The 25,875-nt window shown below is 41.5% G+C and overlaps 1 protein-coding gene across 1 annotated transcript in view; it reads left to right on the top strand.

Moving 5' to 3' along the window:
* The first annotated feature begins 240 nt into the window (after positions 1–240).
* Positions 241–25,875, top strand: part of cdk14 (cyclin-dependent kinase 14) — a 222,456-nt gene continuing 196,821 nt past the window's right edge. Inside the window, exons 1-2 of the mRNA XM_039619836.1 lie at positions 241–1,085; positions 11,002–11,033. Of these exons, the coding sequence (XP_039475770.1) occupies positions 992–1,085; positions 11,002–11,033 (126 nt within the window). The 5' untranslated portion in view covers positions 241–991. The remainder of the gene's footprint in view (positions 1,086–11,001; positions 11,034–25,875) is intronic.

The raw sequence follows: 25,875 nt of genomic DNA, 5'->3' as shown, positions 1-25,875 counted from the left end.
GAGGCAGATGATCCGCAGTGGCGACCCCTAAAGGGAGAAGACGACAGAAGAAACAGCAGCTCAGTCCTTGTAAAACAAAAGCTTGCAGAGAAGACATGGCTTCATGGTATAATGATGACAAAAAGGATGACAGCATAGGTGACACAGCTATAGATTTTTATTATGATGTAATACAGGAATTATGCACGAAGTGCACAAGAACACACGTGTAACAAACTCGGTGATTTGTGTGCACTGATTTTCTCAGTTAGAGAATTCGGTCTTCATCATCTGCGGCTGTGATATTCCAGGCTGAGGTGAAGAAGAAGAAGCCCGATGAAGCCGATGCTTTGCGGGGCGGGGGTGTGGGGCACCTCGACCCGCGCGCAGAGCCTGGGTCTTGTAGAGGGCAGCAGTCTCAAGCTGGATCGCGGAGAGCTGCCCGGTCCTCTACAAATATTCCTCCTCCTGCAACACACTGGAGGGCGGGGCTGGATGCTTGACAGCCACTCTCTGAGACCAATGAAAAGCCGGTGTTCCCCGGGAACCTTCCAATCTCCGCATCCCGGGCGGGGTCTGAAGGGTCGAAACCGGAGAGATAATCCCCAAAAAATGACATGTAGACTGTGGCGGAGCTGGGAGCGAGCGGGACGCTGAGGGAAGAAAAAGAAGTGAGAAGAGGCGCTCCGTTTGCTCGCAGAGCCAGTGCGCAGACAATTACGCACGCTTGCCACTTTGGATGCTCCAGCGCGGACTTTTTGTGCCTCTTGTGGAAATGGAGCCGCATTCTTGAGTCAGTCTCAAGAAGGCATTTGTTCTCAGTAGTTGATGAGAGCAGTGAGAGCCGCTCAGGCTCCGTTTCCTGTGTTTGCCAGTGCGTTGCAGCTGGGCTGAAGAAGCCCCGCAGGGCTGCCTGAGCACCGGTCCTCCTCCTCCTCCTCCTCTTTCTCCGCTTGAAGCCCCACAGCCAGCCCGCTGCCAAAGTCGGTGGGAGAGAGAGAAAAAGATAATAATGTGCGACCTGATGCCAGCCTCTCAGCCCCCGGAGAAAATGGGCAAAATGAAAAAGTTGAGGAGAACTTTGTCAGAGAGTTTCCGGAGTATCGGTGAGTACCGTTTCCCTTTTTCGAGCCTGTTGTTCAAAAAAACCCAGAAAACAGATGTGAAATGTCTCCTGCAGCAGCTCAGAGCGCCGCTTCCCACTGAGATGATTTCTGCTCACAGTTTGCGGCCGTGGAAAACCCACATCAGTGGGCTTGTTCGGGTGTTTAAGCACTGCGCACCTCGTTTTGAAGGAAAACTGCAGATTTGTCAAGTTTTTAAACTGTTGTGAGGATTTTCCAGCAGCCTGTCCGCTGCTGACCAGCGGGGCTCACACTTTTCCACTAACGATCATAAGTGTTGGTACACAGCGTCATCTTCGTGAATTCAGTCATATTCATAGGAAGATGACTGAGGTTTGCTTTTCATCAGAATCAGAATACTTTATTGATCCCTAGGGGAAATTATTTAATTTAATTATTTATTGCTACATTTTGTGTCTGTGCTCAGCTCGTCTTTTATAGAAACAACAATGGACGCGATCAGTTCTCCGCTTTTCACATCGCCTCTTGTTTTGAAGATACATGCCTGTTTCAGCATCTCCATTGTGAGGCGTGTATCACCGTCTCTGGGCTCTTGGGCAGAAAACATCTGTACAGATGTCGGCCTGGACATTCTCCTTGAAGTTTGGAGAATGTGCGTGATTCACTGATTTATGACGGAAATGATTCATGGAAGTGATGACAGATTCATGACAAAGAAAGTAGTTCATATTTCAGTAAATGTACCAAAGCGGAATGTTTATTTATTCATTTGTTGCAGTTTTCACATCAGTAACCAAAGCAATAATATCACTGGTGTCGGTTCGGGTTATGTTTTGGACTTTGATAAAAAAAAATATAAGAGATGAACTTTTCTCTCTGTTTGATTTTCTCTACCTGTTCTAAGATGTGTTCATATGATGCAGTAAATTTGAGAAACGAGGGCCTGGCTGATCATCGTCATCATGGTAATCACGGTGTATTGTGTTTATCTGCAGAAACACAAGCGCTCTCATTGTTGAGCAATCTGCTGATCATGACAATGCTTTTGTTTCCAAAGTGTCACAAATTAAATCTTTGACCGCAGCAGCATTTTCAGATATTCCCATCGGGAAGCAGGATTATTTTCATCATATTCTCTCTGCATGGACGAACGCACACATTTCTGCAGTCACTTTTCACCTTAAAAGAGAACATCAGCAGTTTTTATGATGAGTTCAGTTCAGCTCTTAGATTCAATTGAGTCATTGTGTTATGGAGACAGTGTATATGAAGCGCATGCACGGCTTTGTTTCACACGTTGTAATTTATCTGTGATTGACTGGCAGTGTCAGCAATATTGTTCCTAAGGGATTCATAATTAAATATATGAACTAGAGGAAAGTAAAGCGATCTTAGTTTGTCACAGAATTTGGGGCCTGCATATATTTATCATATATTTTGTTTCATGATGGCCCAAATGTTCATTTCGACTGGACTGCAGGCCAGTGTGGCACCCAGAGCCATGCTCTAGGACAATGAGTAATGTGGTTTGGCATCGTCTTCCTCAAACAAGCAAACTGCACTTTGGAGAAATAAAAACTGCAGATTTTGTTCGAAAACCTGCATATGTCATTAACTCCGTGACATCTAAATGATGTTGTTATGGTTGCCGTGTTGGTCGACATGATCTGCAACTGAGGATGTGCGTACTCGCTGCAGTTAAGTAAGGCGAACCTCTGCATCATCTTTGATGTCATCTTAATGATTTATTGATCAAAAATAGACAAAAATCCATATAAATCAGAAACTACAAGTTTGGTGTGTATTGTGACCTCTATCGAGCTCATAATAGTGCTGCACAGAACTATTTAAAATATGTTTCTTTCAGCCATTGTTGGTACTGATATCAGGGATATATAAGGATTTTAATAATGACTATATATTATTATGACTTTGTAATGTACATTACAGTAACAGGTTATAACTGTTTAAATACATGTACAATGTTCTAGAATAAAATAAAATAATTTTGGAAAAAAAACCTATTTTTTACTTAATATTCATGACTAAACACTGAAATGAACACGCTTTACACTAAAATGAATGCTACACATGTATCCATAAATAAATAATACATTAAAAAATAATGTCAAGTACAGTAAAATGTTTGAATGTTTGAACAAAAGCCTGCACGTTGCAAACGTTTTTTTGTTGTATGTTTAAAAAGACCACAAAAACCCAAAATGAATATATAGAAAATACAACACTGTTGCTTCGAAGGAAACACTGAGCAGAGAGTGAGCTGTCCCGGCCGAGGTTTGGCACTCTCTGAGTGCTTCTCGTTTTCAAACAGTTGTGACGTCTCTAATTTGGGAATATCTGAGCAGAAATATCACTGAAATGGTCGTAAAGCTGGCGTTTTGTACACTCGCGTCTTTAGCCCATGCTGGCCACATCACCCACACGAGGTTACAAAATCCCAGAGGTGCACGAGCAGACGACACAACACTAAAGCACATCTGCTGCTAGTGGATGTGACGTCACTTGTGAGGATTGCAACCATTAGCGAGAGGACTATGTTAAATGGTATAAATGGGCGTTAAGACGTCATAGGTGACAAACCCCAACCTCTAAAAAACCATAAATAGTATTTTGTGTGACAAAATTAAGTTTTTTCCCTTGATTGCTGAGATTTGGGAGAACAATTAAAAAAAGAATTCACCACATGAACCCTCACCCATATTAAGATGGATGACACTGTATCTACAAGCACAAACTGATTCTCAAGCAGCACGGTCCTGTTTTTGTTTTGTTCTTGTTTCCATATTTAGTGTTGACTTGAAGAAAATTCTGTTATAAATGCACATTTTGGTCACCATTAAGTGATGCATAGGCGAGACTGGGGAGAGTCCCACAGCTCTGGGACCACTCTCCTGTGTTGTACCAGTGCTAAAGACTTCACGCCCAAGGTCAACAGTACAGGCCGGTGGCTCTGACATCCCACCTGATGAGGACCCTGAGCGATTGGTCCTGGCTCAGCTTCCGCACCTGGTGAGCTCATCACTGGACCCACTTCAGTATGGACACCAACCCGGCATTGAGCGGATGATGCCGAACACCCCTCCCACATCGCATCGCCACCTGGAGACCGCTTGGGAGCATATGAATTTCAGGGCGGATTTCTCCAGGCCTTCAACACTATTCTTCACCCAGTTCTACAGCTGGAGTCACCACAGGTCGCACAGTGGGGACCCAAAGACACTACTGAGGCTTCCTGCAGAAGTTCTGTACATGATGGAGCACCTCTTCAACCTAAGCCTGAGGCTGAAACAAACAAACACAAATGGAGAATGTAAGCTCACATAGCAGGGGGAGGATGCTGAAAACCATGAATTTGGATTTATGATCAATCTCTTTTAAAAACATGTAGATGCTAATAATGGCTCGTGGAAGGTCTGGTTGAGGTGACCTGTTACGGAGGTGATAAGGTGGATTTTTTTAAGTCCGGTGCTTCTTTAGGGCCTGATCGTGAAAGCCATTCAAACCGCTCTCAGCTTTGTCTTTAGATCCTCTGAATCTTTTTAATGACATCATGTACCATAGATGATGAAATCCATAAACTGTTTTACTTCAGTATAATTGCTGGACTGTTTGCTCATGCAGGTTTTCAGTGTAGTGGATCCCTCTGGATCTTTACCTCTGGGATCAACTTACTAATAACTCTGCTGTTTGAAGTACACCCACCAGCTTGTTTCTGCACTTTTTTGTGTTGGGCAGCTCCTTCAGTGGCTGTGGCACCACGGTGGACGGAGAGATTTTCAGTCTTTCCTCCCAAGCATTTTCAAATAATTTCATTGAGTTTTGATTAATATGTTACACACTGTCCCGACTTTTTCAGAAATCAGGTTGTTGACTTGCTGATTAACACAAAAATATTTTCAGCGCTACATGTAACTTGGGTTATGTCAGTTGATGTCTGATTCATAGTAAATGTATAAAAACTACAAACTGAATTCTTCACTGGATATGAATTTTATCCTCCGTTTTTTTTTTTAAAAACAAACAGTCTCCAAAGACACACAGTTAGTCAGGTTAGGTTAATTGGTAACTCTAAATTGCCCAAAGGTGTCAGTATGAGTGGTTGCCTCTGTCTATGTGTTAGCCCTGCGACAGACTGCTGGCCTGTCCAAGGTGTACCCTGCCTCCCGCTCAGATTGGCTTCAGCCCCCTGACAAGGATAAGGATAAGGAAGAGAGTGGATGGATAGTTTGTTTCAAATATTTAGGAGCTATTGCTTTTCTATATTAATTTTGTTAATAATTATGCCCATTAATGCCATGAAATAATCAGTGAAATTGTTTATCGGCCACACAACAGAACCTGACGATGTGCTTGAAGTGACGGTTATTGTTTCATGTGACTTATCATCCCGCACTCACATCACTGGCTGTAAAAGGTGCACCCATCAGATCTCTTGTCATATCTCTGTTTTACACACACACACACACACACACACACACACACACACACACACACCACCTGCGTGGCCTTTGAAGCAGTGTGTTGTAGACAAAGAACAGTTGGATGCAGTCTGTAAGAAAATGAGAGCTTGAGTTTGGGTCAGTGTTGCAGGAGGAAGCGAGATTGGCATTGACTTTTCTGTTTTGCTGATGCTCGTCTCCTATTGGCTGTCTCTCCTCTCATCTAAATCAACACATCTAAGCATTGATCGGCCCCTCGCCTTGCTCCACGGAAGCCTTAACAAAGCAAATTCAAGAGAGCGCTGTATTCTTTATATCCTTGTAGGCGTGTTGATCCAACAGGTCCCTGTGGACAGCACTGTGTTGTATGCGAAATTATAGCACGGTGCAGCGTAATGCGTTGTGGGTATTTTCATTTGAACAGACACAAACCAGGTTGATGGGCTGACGCAGAGTTTGTCAGCCTTTTCTGAACAGTGACCGCAGGTTTGAAGAGTGAAATGTCAGTATGGAGTGCTGTGTTTGCAAGATCATGAAGACAGACTGGAGATGACTACAAACAAGAACCACTGCCTTGGACTTTGCCTGACCTCCAGTGCAGATGTTGTTCTTTTTTACCATTTCATGAAACATGATTCTGATTCCTGCAGCATAATGTCAGCTAGTGCCACCAGGCAGCGGCTCTTGCTGAATGCTGATGCAGATGCTGGTGTCCAGTAGCAGTAAATGTTGGCACTGGTATTAGAGCAGACAGAAGATTAGAAAAGCTTTAGATAAATGAGGAGTTCCTTTGGCTCAGCAAAGCCTTCAGTGACCTTCACATTTTTAATATTGCCTTCCTGCAGTTTTGGCGGTTAAAATTTGTCAGTGAACTGATGACCTTGGAACTACAGGGGGTATTAATTCATTGAAGGGAATTAAGAGAGGTTTCTCCTCCCTCATTACTCCTAAAGAGGTGCCCTTGAGCAAGGCAATTAACCCCCAGCAGCTGTTCAGTGGCCAGCAGATCGGAGTGTGGCTGCAGCGTCAAGCTGTTAATGTGTGATTAAGAGTATGGCCACTGTAACTCTCCTCAGGCGGACACGAGTGCTGGGAAAATCTACAGTCTTCACATTCATTTCGATCAGATTGGCACTGTGGGGAACATGGATGGCACCGATTCTGAGATTCATCACAGATGAATCACAGTGAAGCACACGATGTGTTCAAGCCAAACACTCCCTTCGCCTACATCCTGCCCAGGTCGCCATAGCGAGCTAAGAACACAGTCAGTCTGTGGGAAATGGTTGTGTACACTATACACTGTTATTACTATAAAGAAAAACTTTAAATAATATTTTTTGTCATCATATCTGTGGCAAATTATAATGCATTTATGAGTTGACATGGTATTCTACTAAAGAGTAGAGTGAGAACTGCAGGGAGAGGACTGAAAGAAGAGAGACGACCCATGCAGGGAGCAGAGCGGTATGAGGGATGTGTGGTGGGTAGTGGAGGTTGGGTAGGCAGAGATGGAAATGAAGCTGTGTACAGGTAGATTTAAGATCTGTGCATACAGTCAGTCTAACCTTTGATCATAGAAACAAACAACAACCATCATGGGCGTTCATGTGGGTGCTGGTCTGTGTGTACTCACCATAAGACACACAGACCAGTTGTGCTCACTGGAACAAACTTATTCAGATTGATTGCAAGGTGTCCCTGTGTACATTTGGTAATTGGACAGCAGTTGTTTGCTAACCTTTCACAATCTGTCTGAGACTGAATGCAGACAGAATGGAGACAGGTTGCCTACCACTAGCCGACTTTGCGATCAAAAGTGGCTGTATAGAAGTTGAGGGTGTTGGACATTCACCTTTTCGTTGACCAGCTGGTTGCTTCAACTACGTGCAATTGGTCGCTGAATGCAAAGAAAAAAAAAAGAAATCACTGGGCCAATTTTATTTTTTTTTATGTCCCTCTGGTTTCAAGGAGGTTTGGTAAAATGGTGAATGCACTGGTTTTCATACAGCATTTTTCTCTATCTGACCACTTAAAGTTTTTTATACAACATGCTAACATTCACTTTTTTCTTTGCTGAAGTAGCGTCTGTCTAACATTCACCGTCAGATGGATGCATCGCAGAGTCACGTGCAGTTGATATCTTGTCCAAGGATACTTGGCATCCAGAGATTGAACCACCAACTTTCTGATTAACAGAGAACCTGCTCTACCTCCTGAGCGAAGCCACACAAAAAACATCTGGTATTCCAAGGTGGTCTTGCATCCAGACGGCTGTGCTCAGGGTGGTGTGGCTGCACGCTTGTTTCGTTTTTTAGTGGGACTGAGCAGTTACAGAGTATGGTTTCAATAGCCCATATTCTGTAATTGCTGTGAAACCCATTTTCCCAGAATGATGAAATATTCTTTTAATTTTAATAGGTTTTAGTGAACTACAGTCAACTATATTTATGCCAAAAATGCTTACTTTAAGGAGTTAAACTACATGTACATTTTCATTGTAATGTACCGTTAGAAAATGTTACATTTGATGGAATCTGATCAAATGAAATTTACTTTGTTGGTATACATTTAGTATATAACAACCATATTTTCGTTAATGATTAAAAATAAATTAAAATATTAGTAACCACTGGTTTTTGATGTCATTACTGTATTTTGAAAATTGTTGCTAATTAATAGCTAAATAGTCAGTTAATCACCTTAAGATCTTATAAACTGGAGTCCATCGGTGCTCCTGCTGCTGCTTAAGCACACTGAGTTTGCTTGTAATGAATTGTGCTATATAAATGAAACTGGCCGTTGCTTGTTGGTCTAAGCTAGCATAACCTTACCCAGTTACAGCACAAAGCTATCAGTTGTACCATTAGCATTTATTGCTTTGATAAACATGTAAAGTATTTTTGTTGTTGCAGCAGTTATAGCTGCTCTGTGATGAGCAAATATATCAGTACTTTAATGATTAAAAAATGTTAGCTAAATTAGCTGCTTTAGTTTTGTCTGATTGGGTTTCTCAGCACCAGGATGTCATTAGCTAATATTATGAACATGAGAGGACACCTGTGCTACTCACCACGGCCACTTTGGCATTTTGCTATTTCAGTTAGAGTATTGTTGATCTCTCTTTTCATCTTCCTTCGACCGGGAAGTTTACTGACTTTAAAATTTGTTGTTCAAGAAACTCATTACCTCTTCATCAAAAAATAAACCCCAAATAAAATCACTGTATTAGAAGAGTCTCACCTGTTTGTTCTTTTTCAATATGGGAAGAAAAAACAAAAACACATAAAAATCCAAAAAGAGTATTTTTAACTTTATTTGAATAAAATACAAAAAAAAAAATATTTAAATAAAAATATTCTCCAGTCGGTGAGAAATGCATTTGTTGTTTTATGGGTACTAAATGTTGCCTGTTGTCCACGGCTGGGCCTCCATTGTCTACCTGCAGACTAATCCATTGTATCGAGTGTGGATTTGCGGCTGTCTGGAGTGTGCAGCCTTTGGGGAATGTGTGTGTGTACTGATCCTCTGAGGAGAAGGAAGCAGCGGTTTCACGGCTCAGTGGCTGGGCTGACAATGCTTCCAAACTCACTCTGAGATAAATAAGTCATTTTACCTGGAAGCACCACCTCCTCCCAGATCACACGCTGCCTGTGCTGCCTTTGTCCTTAGACACAAACGCAATCATCACGAGGAAGTAATAACTAATAAATACAATCATATATAAATAATATGTTTGACAGGCTCCTTGTGCTGTGGGAGGAAAATCAAAGACAAATATGAAAAATATTGTTGTCAAATGCAATAATGTCCTGAAAGGAACACGAGGAGTTGATTGTCAGTGTGGGTTTAAATGTAGCATATAATTCAATCACTTGTTACACCCTTTCTGGTAATTTAGACATTAATGACACATTTAGATGTTCACAGTCTCTTCTTTATGCAGCTGCAACATCCTGCACCACAGTTTGGTGGCGTTAGCTCAGAAGTTATCGACTAATAATAATCGGTTCATTTACCATTCAAAACAGAAAGTGACAGATTTTTTATTTTAGAATTAAAGTGAAGGAGGAGGCAGGACATTTGTCAGCCAGTGGCTTTTCCAGACAAACAATCCAGGACAGTTGCTCTTTGTTATTAATATTAAAAGTAAGAAAAAGGCTGCTTAGCTTAAGTAAAAAACACCCAGGAAGTAGTCTGAATTGGTACAGTCTAACTGATAGAGCACCTGTAGTTTGTGTTAGAATGGGTCAGACTGTTGGATCGATCGCTTGCTTTTTTTTTAGTCTGCATGAAATTAAGCTTCATGCTTACGAGCACAATGGTGAATTTGACTTTTAGTATAAACCACTCTGAATTCCCAGTTAGTCTAAAAAAGAGCTTAATTTTCACTCATGTTACCAAACATTAAGTACAAATATTGTCTATATATTTAGGAGCCTTTCAAAACCAATAATCACATCCTTCAAAAACAAAAACATATTTTATATGCAGATAAAATGCCTGCCACTTTATGCCATGCATAACATGTCACATTAGCTTGCAAGTGTGGCTAAAGATGCTATGCTAGCACTGGCTGCCTTCTTTCCTTGCAGCTTGAGGTCCACATACTGGTGTAGAAACATACTGATGTAGATACAGTCCGGTGGTTATAAATGCCTGTTGAATCCATTACAGGCCATGTACATTTTACCTTACTTTCTTGATGGACTTGTTTTTGGTTTGGATGAGCATGTATCTTTATTTGTCTAGTCGGCACTAGTTTCTGTGCCACTCTGTAGCGTTCCTTCAAACAGTGGTGACTAACACTGAAGGTATCATGTTGAAACGTCCCACTTAACTGTTACTAGAAAAACAATTTCATTGTGTGCAGCTGGAAGTTTTACATCTTTCTTCTTAGAGCGACGCTGTATGTCATAGCTTTGCAGTATCCGACCAATTTACTGGGGGATCGATCTTAGTTATGAGAACTTAAAAAAAAATGTAAAAACGAAAATTTCAGTTTAAAATGTGAGGACGAGGCAGAAGAAACGCCCTTCAACCCTGCACCAGGAACACGACAAACACCTGATCCTAATAGAGTCAGGCACAGTGCCAACAAGTAAATACATAACTAAGTGTAACAGATGTAGTGAATTCTGTTCATGTTTCGTGTGTCTTAAAGAAAGAAAAAATACCAATATATCAGAATACTGGATTTTTCAAATACCAAATATCTGCATTGATCTTAAAATCCTATATTGGTTGGGCTTAGATGAACAACAATCTAACCAATGCCTGATTAACCTTAACAACAGGAAATAAAACTTCTGATGATAAACTGGAGACGTGAGTTGTTACCAGACCAAGTTTACTCCACAGTCGCTGCTCAGGACTCTTTGCTGCATCTCTGCTGTTATACTTTTTATTTTGCTCATTCTTCAAAATGTGCCAACAGACCCTTCTTCTGATCTTGTGTCGCTTTCTTCTTTTTGCAGCTTTCAAGAAAGAGGACAGCAGCTTTGATGAGGTAAGTTGAAAACAAGTGCATTTTAGAGAGCTTGTGACATCACTGGCCCACTTTCACTGTTATGCTTTCACGGCACTGGCTCGAGCTTTTTCTTTAAAATGACTCTTCAAGGTCTCGTTGGCCAGATGTTGCCAGCAAGGACTGCACTGCAGTCGATTTTTTGGATGTTGGTCCCGTTGTAACTGTGTGCATATGGTGTGTAATATATTCATGTCTGGAGCTCTCATCTCTGAGTTGTCCCTCAGGGTCAGTTGCCATCACAGAGCTTCTCTGGCCTGCCAAATGAGGCAGCGACCAGATTCTGTCTATAAGAGCATACGCCGGGCTCCAGAGAGCGTCCTACAAGCATCTCGAGCCCAAAGCTTAAGTAAAAATAGACCAAATCTCATTTTTCTTGTAATTAAAAAAAAAGGTTTTTACATGTCTTTTTTCAGCAGGAACACAGCTAAATAAATGAACCACTTTATGTTACTGCAGTTGCACACAACATGTCTGCTACTATAAAGACGCCTCCACCCTCCTGCCCCAGTCTTAGCGTTGATTTCAAATGAAATGCATGAAGAGACGGGTGATATTTAAAGGTGCCAGGAGGAGCAGCAGTTTAGTCGTTAAATAACGCTGCACTTATGTGTCTCTGCTGACTGGGAGGATTAAATCAAGGCAGTGCATGTGCAGCAGAGTACTGTGGATATTATAAATGATCTGGTACATTTTGCCAGCAAATATGTTAATTTGCTATAGGATCTTCGTTTGCATGCACATGTTTACATGGCTAAAAAGCATGCAGCGTGTGTTTCATGGGAAACCAACAAACATTCGCTCTTGTTTTCCTTTGTCTTTTTGAGCTGAGTTATGAAGTCTGTTTTTCCCACAGATCTAAATTCAATTTGTGGCAGAGGGAGGAGGCTGTGTGTGTGTGTGTGTGTGTGTGTGTGTGTGTGTGTGTGTGTGTGTGTGTGTGTGTGTGTGTGTGTGTGTGTGTGTGTGTAAGAGCTTGTGTGTGCACCCCTAAATGTGCATTTGGTGCTCATAATTTTTCTTTTCTGCAAATATTTGCCAATCAGGTGGTTGTTGTGTATCATGCCAAACAGCAAAAACTAAAATCAGGAAGAAGGCACTGGTCACAGCCACCGGGTCAAACTGGAAAATGTTCTGAAAACTAAAGTTCAGACTAGCCCAGATGTTTTTGCCCTTAAAGATCATCTCAGCAGCCGTCCTGTCACATGAAATCAATAAAGGGAACTAACAGCCAACCTCAGCAACGCCAACGCAAAGAATCCTGCTTGCGGTGTTATCACTTATTCATTGAGCAACGTCACTGCAGACAATACATTGGAAATGCTCCAAAGTTTAGAAACCATGTGCCTGGTGGACTACACAGCTTTAGGTAGCCATCTGCAGCAGGTGCACTGGTGCTCAACAGTCACTGCCACTTTAAGTCAAAAGAGCACCCGAGCAGGATTTCCTCGTCATAGAAACAACATCCCAGAATTCTGAGACCTCCTGACTCCCTCATCAACCAGCTGCTTACAACAGCAAACTGAAGGAGAAAGTGGGAGAAATCAATACGTTATACAGGCCTGCAAAATAACTCAAGGCCAGTGTTGCTGGGACAAAACAAATAATCTACAGTGTGAGTCAAAAACAACACCATCCACAGCATGACAGGTATTACCTTCACCTTATTAGTCTCTCTGTGAGTCTTACAAAAGAAAAATGTGGTGTTGGAGACCCCCATAGTGACAGCGGGGGCAGGTTTGAGGACTATGTCTGGCTGTCTGTGGGCACGTTTTGCAGTCACAAGCTTACAAGATGAATGCAAGTAAAGTTCAAAGATTAGTGTTGCTGGTGGTGTGATCTCATTGCAACATTGTTTCTAAGATGATATCACTTTAGCTTCTGGGAGGGGAACCAATCCGCAGTAAATATCAGTTACAGAGCAACTGTCACGCTGCAGAGCACTCCTGTGTGTTAGAAGACTTTCATTTACACGCATGAATAATGTCAATAGACTAGTCTGTGGGTTAAATGCTGTCTCAGTTTTAAGCCAGATGGAACAAGATGCAAATTTACAAAAAGAGCCGCTTATGTCTCATCAGTGGACAGAATATTCTCCAAAAGTCTTGGGAATCATCAAAATGGGTTTTTTTTAGGAAATGTGAGACGAGCCTTTGGGTGGTTTTCTCCTTGAAATTCTCCCATGATGCCTTTTGTGCCCAGTCAGGGTCTTATCTAACTTTGACCCTAACTGAGGTCAAAGACAACTTAGCTGTTGTTCTGGGTTCTTTTGTGACCTCCTGGATAAGTCGTGGATGCGTTCTTGGTAGACCGAGCACTCGTGAGAAGGTTCCTCATTGTTTTAAGTTTTCACTATTTGTTGATATTGGCTCTCACTGCGATTCACTGGAGCCCCCAAAGTTTAGAAATGGCTTTCCTGACTTTGTTTCTCAGCTGTTTCTTTAGATTGTGGCACGATGTGCTGCTTTTTGAAATCTTTTAACACAGTGGTTCCCAAACGTTTTTTGCCAGGCCCCCCTTTGTTTTACAAGAAAAATGTTCGCCCCCCCCCCGCACAAACACATCCTCCAAACACACACACCCATATTTTGCTCCATTGCGGTTTATTTCACACCTCAGACATTTAGTAAATGATTAAGCAAATACAAGTAAACGGCAATAAATTACAGGTAGTAATAAAATAAACTACTAACTCTTTTACGCTGCGTCCACACCTACACGGGTATTTTTGAAAACTCAGCTGTTTCTATGCGTTTGGGCCTTTCGTCAACACGTAAACGGCGTTGCGATTCACCGAAAACGGAGATTATTTAAACTCCTTTTTGCGTTTACGTGTGGACGAGGATTACAGAGTTAAATCACGCATAACGTCAAAGGTATGTGCCTCTTTTCACGTCACGCTGTGCGCCACGTTATTGTTTACATGAGATGAATTGCAGAATGGCAGATAGAGACAAAATACTGTTACTGTTAATCTGACTATCGTCAGGTTTTACACGCAGTTACTGTCCCTGCATTTAGAAAGGCAGAGGCGTCACAGTGTGATTATTTTACGTGTAGTTGTTTTTTCCTGTGTAATAATATTCAACATTGCTGTCAATACATTTTTCAAAAAATGCCTCTCTGTGCAAAATGGGTTCAAAAACATAAACAGCTGTGGGATACTGTTTGTCCGTGATTTGAACCGGGGGAACAAATTACGGCAGGATCAGCCTGATATTATTTGTATCCCGCTGTAACTTTACTGCATAAAGAGCTAACATGTCCAAAATGTCAGGAGTAGTTAGTTATTACAAGAAGTGTTTGTGAACTAAAAATCAAGAATGTGGGATCCTGTTTGTCCGTGATTTGGAGAGCCCAGCGCTGCTCCCGACGCAGGGAAACTAATTTTGCAGGGGAGACCTACCTTGGCACTTGTGCAGGTGAAGCCAAAGGGAAGATATGCTTCACCATATTTTCTAGTCGTTGGTTTGGAGACATATTTGGTGATGCTTCATCTCCTGCTTTGTGTTTGTGTGGGAGCCCCGTCAAAAACCTGTCCATTATGCTAGCAGTGTCCAAGCTTCCTTTTTTTTTTTTTTTTCTTTTCATACCACGCCCCCTGCAATGGCTCTGCGACCCCCCCTAGGGGGCGGGCCCCACACTTTGGGAACCTCTGTTTTAACGTATTTCAAATCATGTCTTTATTATCCAACAGGTGTGACAGTAAACAGGCCTGGGTGCCGATAGTTAAGTCGAACTCAGCTTTCCAAAAAATGCAGTTAATTATTTAAGAGGAAAATGCCTTTTTCACGAACCTGCACGACATCTGCAATCACGCCTCACCGGCATAAAAAGTCTGCACTGGGTGCTGGTTACTGTTGTTGGTGGTGATATGTGAGGCTGGCAGCTGGGAAGCTGCAGCCGAGTTGTGTGTAACAGCAACCGTGAGAAAAGTGTTAAATAAAGATGCTGGAAAGCATGAAACCGTCATCGGGTCTGCTGTAGATCATCTATATGTAATCCAAAAATTTGTTTGAGCTGAAATATTTAACGGTAACACATATGCAAAAAACTAAGAAGACAGGAAGGGCGAACGTTGCTTTTTCACAGCACTGTGTGTGAAAAAAGTAGTTGGATTTACTTAAAGTAAATCCAGTGTGCTAATGTAACAGCTAGTATTTATTCAAGTCAAGTCAGACTGAAACCTTCTGTGAAAAAATGTAAGCAGGAATACTTTTAATCGCACCTCCTGATGTACTGTTGGGTGGTTTCGTTTTCAGTTTTGACAAATGTGTGACAGAACAGTTCACCGTGAGGGGGAAACAGACGCTGAAGTCAAAGCACAGCCCCTATGTTTAACTCGTGTGCACAGAGGTTTGTCACCTTTAATACCCGTGTTCCAACAAAAACTTCAAAGCTCCAAAAAAGTATCTGAGTGTTCTGGACAGCCCAGGGAATTAGTCATTAGTGAGATAACACACAGATGTGTTCAGGGTGTTGGATGTGCTGCAGCTACTGTCTTTCCCCCGTAAACCTAAATGATAAAACACATGGTCAGCTTTGACTGTTTAGATTAGAAATTCTTTTAATCTGCGGGGGGTTCGTGTTCTAAAAACTCTTAAGTACCCAAAAATGCTGCTGTTGTTTTTGTAACACGTCACAGTATAATGTCCATGGGAACCTGGACGCAGAGCTGCTACGCAAGTCCAAGAGGGGCACATGATGCAGGCGCAACACAACATGCTAGAAAACTCCTTTAGCAACAGTTAAATGAGCATTTTTATTATTTCTCTCTTTAGCAGTTTGGCTTTATTTTGAAACAATGTAGGCAGAGAAGAAATTGTACTGATAAAGCATGGATAAGGTTTTATTTTTGTTTTGGGTATAAATTATTTTAAAAAAAAAAACTCATCACATTTGCAGTTAGCAGATAGTTTTCCATTGGAGACATCTGCAAATTAGTGGAGAAGCTACAACCAACAATATTTCAGTCAAATGATTAATTCATCATCCAAATACAAACCACTGTGTAATTTTGCATGAAGTCTCTAATCACTTAATTGATTATTCCATTTATAATCAGGGCTAGATATTGAGATTCAGTGTTTGATACTTGACACTCGTTCAGTGCTGAGGACTGTGTTTGTAATGTCAAGTAATACAAATTGCCCTCCACTCACTTTATCATTGATAGAATAGAATAGAATAGAATAGAATAGCCCTTTACTGTCACTGTACACATACAACAAAATTGTGTTTTTTGATCTACACGTTTGTGGATTTCATTGTAATTTGCTGTTTATAGAATGATAAAGTACCTCCTTTGACTCAATACTGAGGTATTGAGTCAAAGGAGGTAAATGTGAACAGTCAGAAGAGTCGATGTTCTGCTTGGACAAAACAAACACACATCTTAACAACCCAACGTCTGTCAGGTCACCAGCAAACACATTTTGGTAGAATTAGTTTGCTAAGCAAGCGCACTGTCACTAACTTTCGAGGCAAATTGCTTATATGCACTTTGGTCTTACAGTTCTTATATTGTGTGGTTTCAGCAGGACTGGAAACTCTGAAAATAAACAGAGGATTTTCAGCTTTGTACACTTTAAACCCGACATGTGTGTCACAACACCAATCTCATCATGGCCAACGTGACTGCCCACTGGGCATCAAGGAATGTTGCAATGAAAGAGATTTCCATCCCATCATGGAAGTCTTATTTTTGTTGGCAAAGAGACACGAGAGCTTGGATATCTTGGATATCACATATATCTGATAACAGGGCCATTTGTCAAGTTTCCTGAGATTATTTGGATAAGAACATGTGGCCTGTGTTCTTGTTTATGAAAGGACTTTTGTGGTGAAGCGAACCATTTCTAGAAGTGCCATGGGAATTAAGCTTGGGCCATTTGCTATAAATGGGCCTTGCTGCTTAAGAAGAATGTAAAGAATCTGAGACGGGGAAAAAATTCCTTCCTGTCCTGCAACATGGTGTTTGCAAGAAACTGACTGATGACCTACAGCTACAGTATGTCTGGGAGTTTGGATTCTGTGCTTCTGTGTGTGCAAGCGCTTCTATCTTTTCTGAGAGAAGCAAATAAGCAGGTGCTGGGAGCTGGTTTACTGTCTGATGACCCACTATGATTGATCACAGTAAATAATGAAACTGCACGTTTAAACCAGGGAAATGAATAGATTTAGCGCGCAGGGGAAGAAAGCTTCCTGCTGCTTTTTTGTTATAGGTTTGACAACAGTTTTGGGTGACATTACATTTTAGGTGCTCCGACCTAAATGACAGTATGTAGTATGTGGTAGTAACAACAGGGCCTTTATCTACTTTTGTACCCTCGTTAGGTCTGGGTCAGATGCCCAAAAATATAAATCATAATGTTTATTTCTTCTGCCCTGTGGATGATTCATGAATCAAAAATAGCACTTTTTCCCAGGTATAGGACCCAGTAAGGCCGTGTTACACTGTAGCTGAGTGGTTCATCCTTTAGGAAGACAGTTTTGAGGCTTTTGGACGCTGTTACAATAGCTTTGCATGATTCACAGTTTAAAATGGTCCTTATTTAGTGCAGCGTCTCAGACAGACAAGCAGAAGGTTTGAACAGCAGGTGACTGGTTGGGACGTTTGTGCTCACACATGAAGCTGTGTGCAGGCGATGACCATGGGCCATGGGGATATCCCCCGTCACCGAGATCGTACAGAGCCAAGAGTAGGGAAATGAATCCAGAGCTTTTGGCTCACATTGATTACTTGCACATAAATGGATTTAACTGTTAGACAATTTTAACACAATTTACCCACAATTTTAAGAGTATGTACAGTACATGAGAGAAAACATAGCTGTTTCACCCCGAACATAAGCAGTGGTGGGTGGGTGCAGTACTCTGGGTTCCTCCCACAGTTCAAAGACAGGCATGTCAGTTTTTCATATCAGCGCTTTGAATGGTCAGTAAGATTAGTGGAATGCTATATAGACAGAGTGCATCACTGTACATGTAAACTGTGCTGCTTTTTAAGTGGACAGGGAAACAACTTTGTTCCAGTGACTTGGTGTGTGAGTCTCCTTTATGCTTTCAGCAGTGAACGCTTATTGAACTCACTGCAGTGACATTTATGTTTAGTTTTGCTATACTGTCCCTGTAGCTCATGCAGGATTTGTTGTTTTGCATGGTGTCCAGTAGCATAGCCGTCTAACATAGACGAGGGTTGTGGGAATTCAAACAGCATAGACACTACTGACAGGCATTTGCATGCTTCTCAAAAAAAAGAAGAAAAAGACCACAGTCACATGACATGGCCCAATTGCGATCATGTTGACTGAACAAATTTTCTGTTTGTATTTTCGATGCAAACAGAAAACAGTGTTTCCATAGACAGTAGAAAAGATAGAAATAGAGAGCAGATCTGAAAAGTGAAAATAATGCAGGTAGTGTGCATGATTGTGAAAAAAGACTATCCAATAGAAATACAGAAATCTGTGGACCAACGGTTCTCTGCCATGACCTCTAAAATCACTTCCTTGCAGTGTTTATTAGTCATTTGTTGTGTGTCACATAGAATAGATTATTAAGTGATTTTTAAACATTACGATCATTCTAATTGTCAGGATGCTTTTCAGAAATACGTGAACAGAAGATGGCAAAGAGTTTTATTCCTGTAAAAAATGCTGTTCTGCTTTCAAATCTCACACCATGGATGGAAGTCTCTGCTCCCACATGAGTTGTTGCAAATGGGTGAAAGATCTGAGGAGAGCCTGAGTCCGCTTATCCTCTCCTGCCTCTAATGGAAATGGATTCTGAGACCCGACTGGCTTAATCTAAGTCTGCGATAAAAGTGCTGCACTCAACAGAAAGAGCCCGTGGAAGGCTTTGATTTTTCAGGATGGTCTCTTTGCATACTTTCTTTGTGCGGTGTGTGATTTTTATTGTTGCGAGTTAATTTGCCGTCAGAGGAACGGTCCGTAATATTCAGCTTAACCGAACCGTCGGGTTTTGTTAGAGCTTCTCGATTAGGTGACAGAAGTTGTCATTGTCACTAAAGTAGCGGTTTTCTCATTAGCTATCTTTGTTCCCGTTCTCTTGTGTCACTCTCCATTCTGTCTTTGTCACATGCAGACTTCATTATCTATTCTCTGTCCAATTGGATCTGAATAATTTTATGTGCTTGGTGTTGGGATCAAAAATTAATGCAACAAATGTGTTTCTTAATTACCAGAGGTCTGTGGAGAATCCATTAGAAGCAAAGCCCTGTCATTACTTCCAGGGAATGTAAATCGCTGTGAATTCTGTGCAATATTTAGTAAAAGAGGAATGAAAAAACGACCCAGCACGAGCATGTCACGATTCTCGCTGCTCTCATTTGTGTTTGTCACGCTGTGAGCCTGGAATTCTAATGTTCCATCTGCATTCGGAACAGACTTAAAGCAGACCCAGACTAATTCAACCTTGTTCGTTTTTAATGTTTTACACCAAGACTGCCAAACGCCATTTAACAGCCGTTTGTAAAACCAGATCAGAAGAATTGTTTCCTTTTGACCAAGATATCAAATCAAACTCACTAAACCTCAGTCAGCACACGAGAAGAGATATGTAGCTGTGGCTGTCCTCAATCAAGAAACTGACTCTTCAGACATTCACCTCATCCTAAACCAGGAGTTTGACTGGTCAAAGACGGAGGATGTGGTGTGAAATACATGACACACACCAGTGATGAATCTATTAAAATCGCAGCTCTTGCAAAGGTTACAGCCCACGTCCAACTGTTGTAGGTATATTAGGTGGGCAGTTACTGTTTTTGGTGCGTTGGTTTATATTCATGTATACATGTATCATTTAGTGTTTCATTTTCATACAGTTGATATGTAAAAGATGATTAAATTAACCGCTTTTGCCTAAGCACCCACTTTTATCCTAAAGTTACCTTTAGATAGAATCCGAGGATAAAATCAAATCAGTGTTGCTTCTTGTATATATTGCTTGTAAATGTTCCTGCTCTGGAACAGATGACTAGAAGCTTGTAAAAAGAATTGCTTCTTTCTTGTAGCATTTCCCTGTCGAACATTAGCATGCTCAGAAGGCAAAACGGCAACATCAGAGTCTGATTCAATTGATTTTTGTCTGAAGTTTGAAAATTCCAATCAATGTGGCATATTGATAACAGTCTCTTAAATGACAAAGAAAAGGCTGCTGATTAAAGTGCTGCCTGGTTATCTTTCTACCGGCATGAATGTCCAACATGGTTGTGGATGTAAACCTTGACATGAATTCAATAAAGTGTTGAAGTCAGACCAAGAGTGAAAAATAAAAAGCTTTTGGACCTATCAGCCTGTTAATCAGCAGAGATAAAAGACCTCTGATGAAAGCAGCAGATGGGTTAAGATGTTTTGGAGGCAGTTCAGCCTGCAGCACGGGGCACATTACGATGCTGATCGACCAGTGCTTGTGGCCCAAAGCTCGGATCAGTTCACCTACCTTTCCATGTCACCCACTTCACATCCACATTATCAGAAACTTGGCTTAAGTCTTTCAGTTCCCTCCTACAGCAAGACTGCAGGGGTAGAGGTCACATGGAATCAAGCTAAGAGATCTGAGGTGGTAATAACGTGGTGATTAGAAATGAAAGGTAAAGATTAAGGAATGACTTTCTGACAAAATGAGGTCATTTCAAGATTAAACCTTTGTGTTGTGTTGCCAATAATAATGCTGTATTAGGGTTTTGAAACCCATGTTCAAACAGAGCTGACATTATCTGTTTCATAATAAAACTATCAGTTCTACAAAAATAATCAGAACTTGTTGGCAGGAAAATGATTTTTGGTACTGGAAGCTTACTGGTATCGATTTCTGGTCCATGCTCTATTGACCAATCAAATTTAAACAGAATTGGATTGCATGCAGGTAAACATGCAGAGAGCTGAAGAGGGATTGCATTTTCCAAAATGACTGTCAATAATGTCACCGAAGAAAGTCTTGCATTAGTAAACAGTAACTGATAGAAGGTAGAATAGATGAACCTGGATGTTGGTTATCCATCTCAGACCTGTGATGGACAGCTAATTAGCAGACTAGCCAATGTGTGTCCAGAGTGTACAGAAGTATAACACTCGATCACCAAAAGAATGATTGATTATTGAAATAAATAATTAGGAAGTACCATGTAGTGTTATTCCTTTTTATAGTTCTAAATAGTTCTGTTAGGCAGTTCATATCACTCTGGACCAAAGCAGACATTAATAAGCTCATATATGTTTCTCCAATTTGGGGTAAAATTTATGTCTGATTTGCAAAAAAATGTAACACTTAGGTGTTAGCATACCAGTACTCCCTTACCTGTGGACAGCCTGGCAGATCTAATGACTTCAGCTGTCTGAGTAACTTTTTACGTGTTTTCAATTCAGTTGAATTCACTTTTATTTATATGGCGTGACTGTGATCACTGAACTGTATTTGCTTATAGTGCTTAGTGTGTTGTAATGAGCATGTCAAATTGCTTTCAGAGGGCTTTCAAGCTCGGTAAGCAAGGTTAATGTTGTGGATATTATCTGTAAAATAATCAGCACTTTTGCTAGTGAAAAGACAAACAGGCATTTTGTTAAATCCAACATGTTTACAGTTAAAGCTTCGGTGGATGGCTCAGAAAAGCCTTCTGAGGTAAAGTCCTTCGATGTGTCGAGGAGCAGAAATATCCACTTTTAAAGGAGAGACAGTCGCCGCACGCTCTGTAATTGCAGATACAATGTGTATCAGAAAGCTGTTGTCAGGCACTCATTGTCACTGTCATGTCTCAAAGACATTTCCAGCTGGTGGCTTAAAGTCAGCCCACTAACTAGCAACGTAAGTAAGAGAGATGAGCTTTGGCAGGAACACTCGATGTCTTATTCATTTCTTTTTTCTGTTGTACTCCTAGGAAGTGAAACTGTGTGAGGTTGCACTCAGACATATTGAGCGGTGCTCAGAGAGTTGTCTGTCAGTAATCGCAGTCTGGAATTCACACGTTTCCTCATGCTGTGCTTCTAATACAAGCCTCATTACATGCTATCAGCGACTTCCATTTAAAAACTGTCAGCTGTTATAGAGAGATGATGCCTCAGTACTGAGTCAGTCGGGCCAATTGTTTTATTTAAAACAGAATTATCTTCATTTTGTAAATTATGGACCGCGTTAGAGGAAAAGTGGGAAATAAACCAGGTCGAGGCTTCAACACTGAGAGCATATAGGTGTATAATGCATGTGGTACAAACTGAGTTAGTAGCTGAGGACCTGCTCTTTCTCTACCATGCTAGTAAAATTAAAGCAAGAATATCACAAACTAGAAAGCGAAAATTTCAGAAGAAATTTTATGTGTGCCTATGCCGCTGCTAATCAGTGTAGTTTGCCATTCATACGGCTACAGAGAGCAAAACTCAGCAGAGCAGCCATTCTCCACCATGAATTATGATAAAAACAAACACCGCTCGCGCCTCACAGATGACAGCTTACAGTTTTGGGTAAAGATGAGGTGACTTCGTACAGCCCCGATTTGCAGACGCTGTGCACACAGGTTCATGAGCAGAAGTCCCATTGTATCACGGCAGACCCCGACAATGTTTGCATGAACATGCTTTGAAGCATTACGTTATGGACCACTTTTCACACATGGTTGGTGTACCCACACAGGCAGCCGTAGCTTTTCAACTCATAGCCCAACACACACAAAAACAGCCAAGAGAGCACAGACTTTACACCGTGGGTCCACCTCCCTGCAGCGGCACTGCAGACCACGCCCGACACACATCAAACACATAAAATAAATATGTATGCACTTTCGCATTCACTTTTTGTTTTTGTTATTTTACACAGTGTTCTGAATGATGAACAATGGTCTACAGCCAATCTTGTGTATTATTATACAAACTTTGGTTGTAAGATTCAGATAACTATTTAATAAAAGCTAAATATTTTATACAGGGAGTGCAGAATTATTAGGCAAATGAGTATTTTGTCCACATCATCCTCTTCATGCATGTTGTCTTACTCCAAGCTGTATAGGCTCGAAAGTCTACTACCAATTAAGCATATTAGGTGATGTGCATCTCTGTAATGAGAAGGGGTATGGTCTAATGACATCAACACCCTATATCAGGTGTGCATAATTATTAGGCAACTTCCTTTCCTTTGGCAAAATGGGTCAAAAGAAGGACTTGACAGGCTCAGAAAAGTCAAAAATAGTGAGATATCTTGCAGAGGCATGCAGCAGTCTTAAAATCGCAAAGCTTCTGAAGCGTGATCATCGAACAATCAAGCGTTTCATTCAAAATAGTCAACAGGGTCCCAAGAAGCGTGTGGAAAAACCAAGGCGCAAAATAACTGCCCATGAACTGAGAAAAGTCAAGCGTGCAGCTGCCAAGATGCCACTTGCCACCAGTTTGGCCATATTTCAGAGCTGCAACATCACTGGAGTGCCCAAAAGCACAAGGTGTGCAATACTCAGAGACATGGCCAAGGTAAGAAAGGCTGAAAGCGACCACCACTGAACAAGACACACAAGCTGAAACGTCAAGACTGGGCCAAGAAATATCTCAAGACTGATTTTTCTAAGGTTTTATGGACTGATGAAATGAGAGTGAGTCTTGATGGGCCAGATGGATGGGCCCGTGGCTGGATTGGTAAAGGGCAGAGAGCTCCAGTCCCACTCAGACGCCAGCAAGGTGGAGGTGGAGTACTGGTTTGGGCTGGTATCATCAAAGGTGAGCTTGTGGGGCCTTTTCGGGTTGAGGATGGCGTCAAGCTCAACTCCCAGTCCTACTGCAAGTTTCTGGAAGACACCTTCTTCAAGCAGTGGTACAGGAAAAAGTCTGCATCCTTCAAGAAAAACATGATTTTCATGCAGGACAATGCTCCATCACACGCGTCCAAGTACTCCACAGCGTGGCTGGCAAGAAAGGGTATAAAAGAAGAAAAACTAATGACATGGCCTCCTTGTTCACCTGATCTGAACCCCATTGAGAACCTGTGGTCCATCATCAAATGTGAGATTTACAAGGAGGAAAACAGTACACCTCTCTGAACAGTGTCTGGGAGGCTGTGGTTGCTGCTGCACGCAATGTTGATGGTGAACAGATCAAAACACTGACAGAATCCATGGATGGCAGGCTTTTGAGTGTCCTTGCAAAGAAAGGTGGCTATATTGGTCGCTGATTTGTTTTTTTTTTTTTTTTGAATGTCAGAAATGTATATTTGTGAATGTGGAGATGTTATATTGGTTTCACTGGTAAAAATAAATAATTGAAATGGGTATATATTTGTTTTTGTTAAGTTGCCTAATAATTATGCACAGTAATAGTCACCTGCACACACAGATATCCCCTAAAATAGCTAAAACTAAACACAAACTAAAACTACTTCGAAAACATTCAGCTTTGATATTAATGAGTTTTTGGGTTCATTGAGAACATGGTTGTTGTTCAATAATAAAATTATTCCTCAAAAATACAACTTGCCTAATAATTCTGCACTCCTGTATGAGAGTAAGAAAGAAAAGTATATCTTTGTGTCCACCTTTCTCTGTTAATGCCCTACCTGGCCCCCTGGCAAAAGCTTTGCTAGATCCGCCCCTGCACAGTTACCAGCTGTCAGCTAAATAAAAAAGGAGCTTGGTGTTTATTTCTCTCAGAAACAGTTCATAACTTCCTTCAACTCATTCATGTCACCTAAAAAAAAGGTAAACCTGTTTCTCCATCACCAGTTCAGCTCTGATGATTCAGTAAGGTCATCTCCTGGTTTCGACCAGCCGCTTCTACAGCTGTGGCTCCAGCAAACATCAGCTGATACTAGAAATTAAAATCAAATGAATTCTAACAATAGCTGATCAAGCTTAAACGTGCTGCTGTTGTTTAGCGCGATAAACAAACAAGAGAGAAAAGCCGATCATTGATCAGTTTCATGACTGAAGTTTGAACAGGCGAGAGAATGACAGGGGAGGCTGTCATAAACTCCATCGTGCTAGCTACCACGCAGTACGAGTTATTATAACTGATTGTAAAAAGTCAGCACAACAAAAATAAACTACACCTAAACTCGGTTTATATCTGACCCAAATAGAGTGCAGGTCATAACTTCTTACCTGAAATTCAGTTCACCTCACGCTCCGACCGGCAGCCGCCTGCTTCTCCTGCCTTCGGTTTCCCTGATCCACGATCTACCACCGGTCGATCGGCGGTCGCATCGCCGCCTCGTTCCCCACATGTTCTTTCTGACACACACGGTGGATAGCTGCCCTCGGTTGTAGCTCCGTCAGCGACTACCAAACAACTCAGTTATTTTTCCACATCGACCAGCATCTGGACAATCCACCGCCTTTCACTGTTTGTACCGTTACAAAAAAAAAAACCCTCATCGGCTCATAAAACGAAAAATAAGTCCAGCTATGACCCTGAGTCAAAAGACAGCCAGCTCGGGTTAGCTAGCTACCTGTCTAGCTCTTTGCAGGCACCGAAAACATCAGAGCTAATATGGGATGTCTTGGTAACACGAGCAGATATTTGAAGTTTACATCTGGCCAATCCACCACCTTTCACTGTTTATACCGTTACTAAAATGAATAAATAAATAAATCATCGGTCCATATAAAGCGAAAAATAAGTCCAGCTAAAACACATACTGTCGGCGACCGGGTGCTGACACGAGTTTCACCCGCCTCAATATAAGCCAAGCCTGGGTGCTTTTTCACGAAGGGTCGCGAAGCGGTGCTAGCTAACTATGCTAGCGGCACTAGCTAGCTAGCCGCTATCAGCAACACATAAGAGAACTGCTGCTAAATAAACTACACCTAAACTCGGTTTATATCTGACCCAAA

This window comes from Oreochromis aureus, linkage group 11 (assembly GCF_013358895.1).
Source record: "Oreochromis aureus strain Israel breed Guangdong linkage group 11, ZZ_aureus, whole genome shotgun sequence".
In the NCBI taxonomy this organism is placed as follows: Eukaryota; Metazoa; Chordata; class Actinopteri; order Cichliformes; family Cichlidae; genus Oreochromis; species Oreochromis aureus.
Note: the sequence above shows the minus strand (reverse complement) of the source record. Positions and strands in the feature narration are given on the sequence as shown.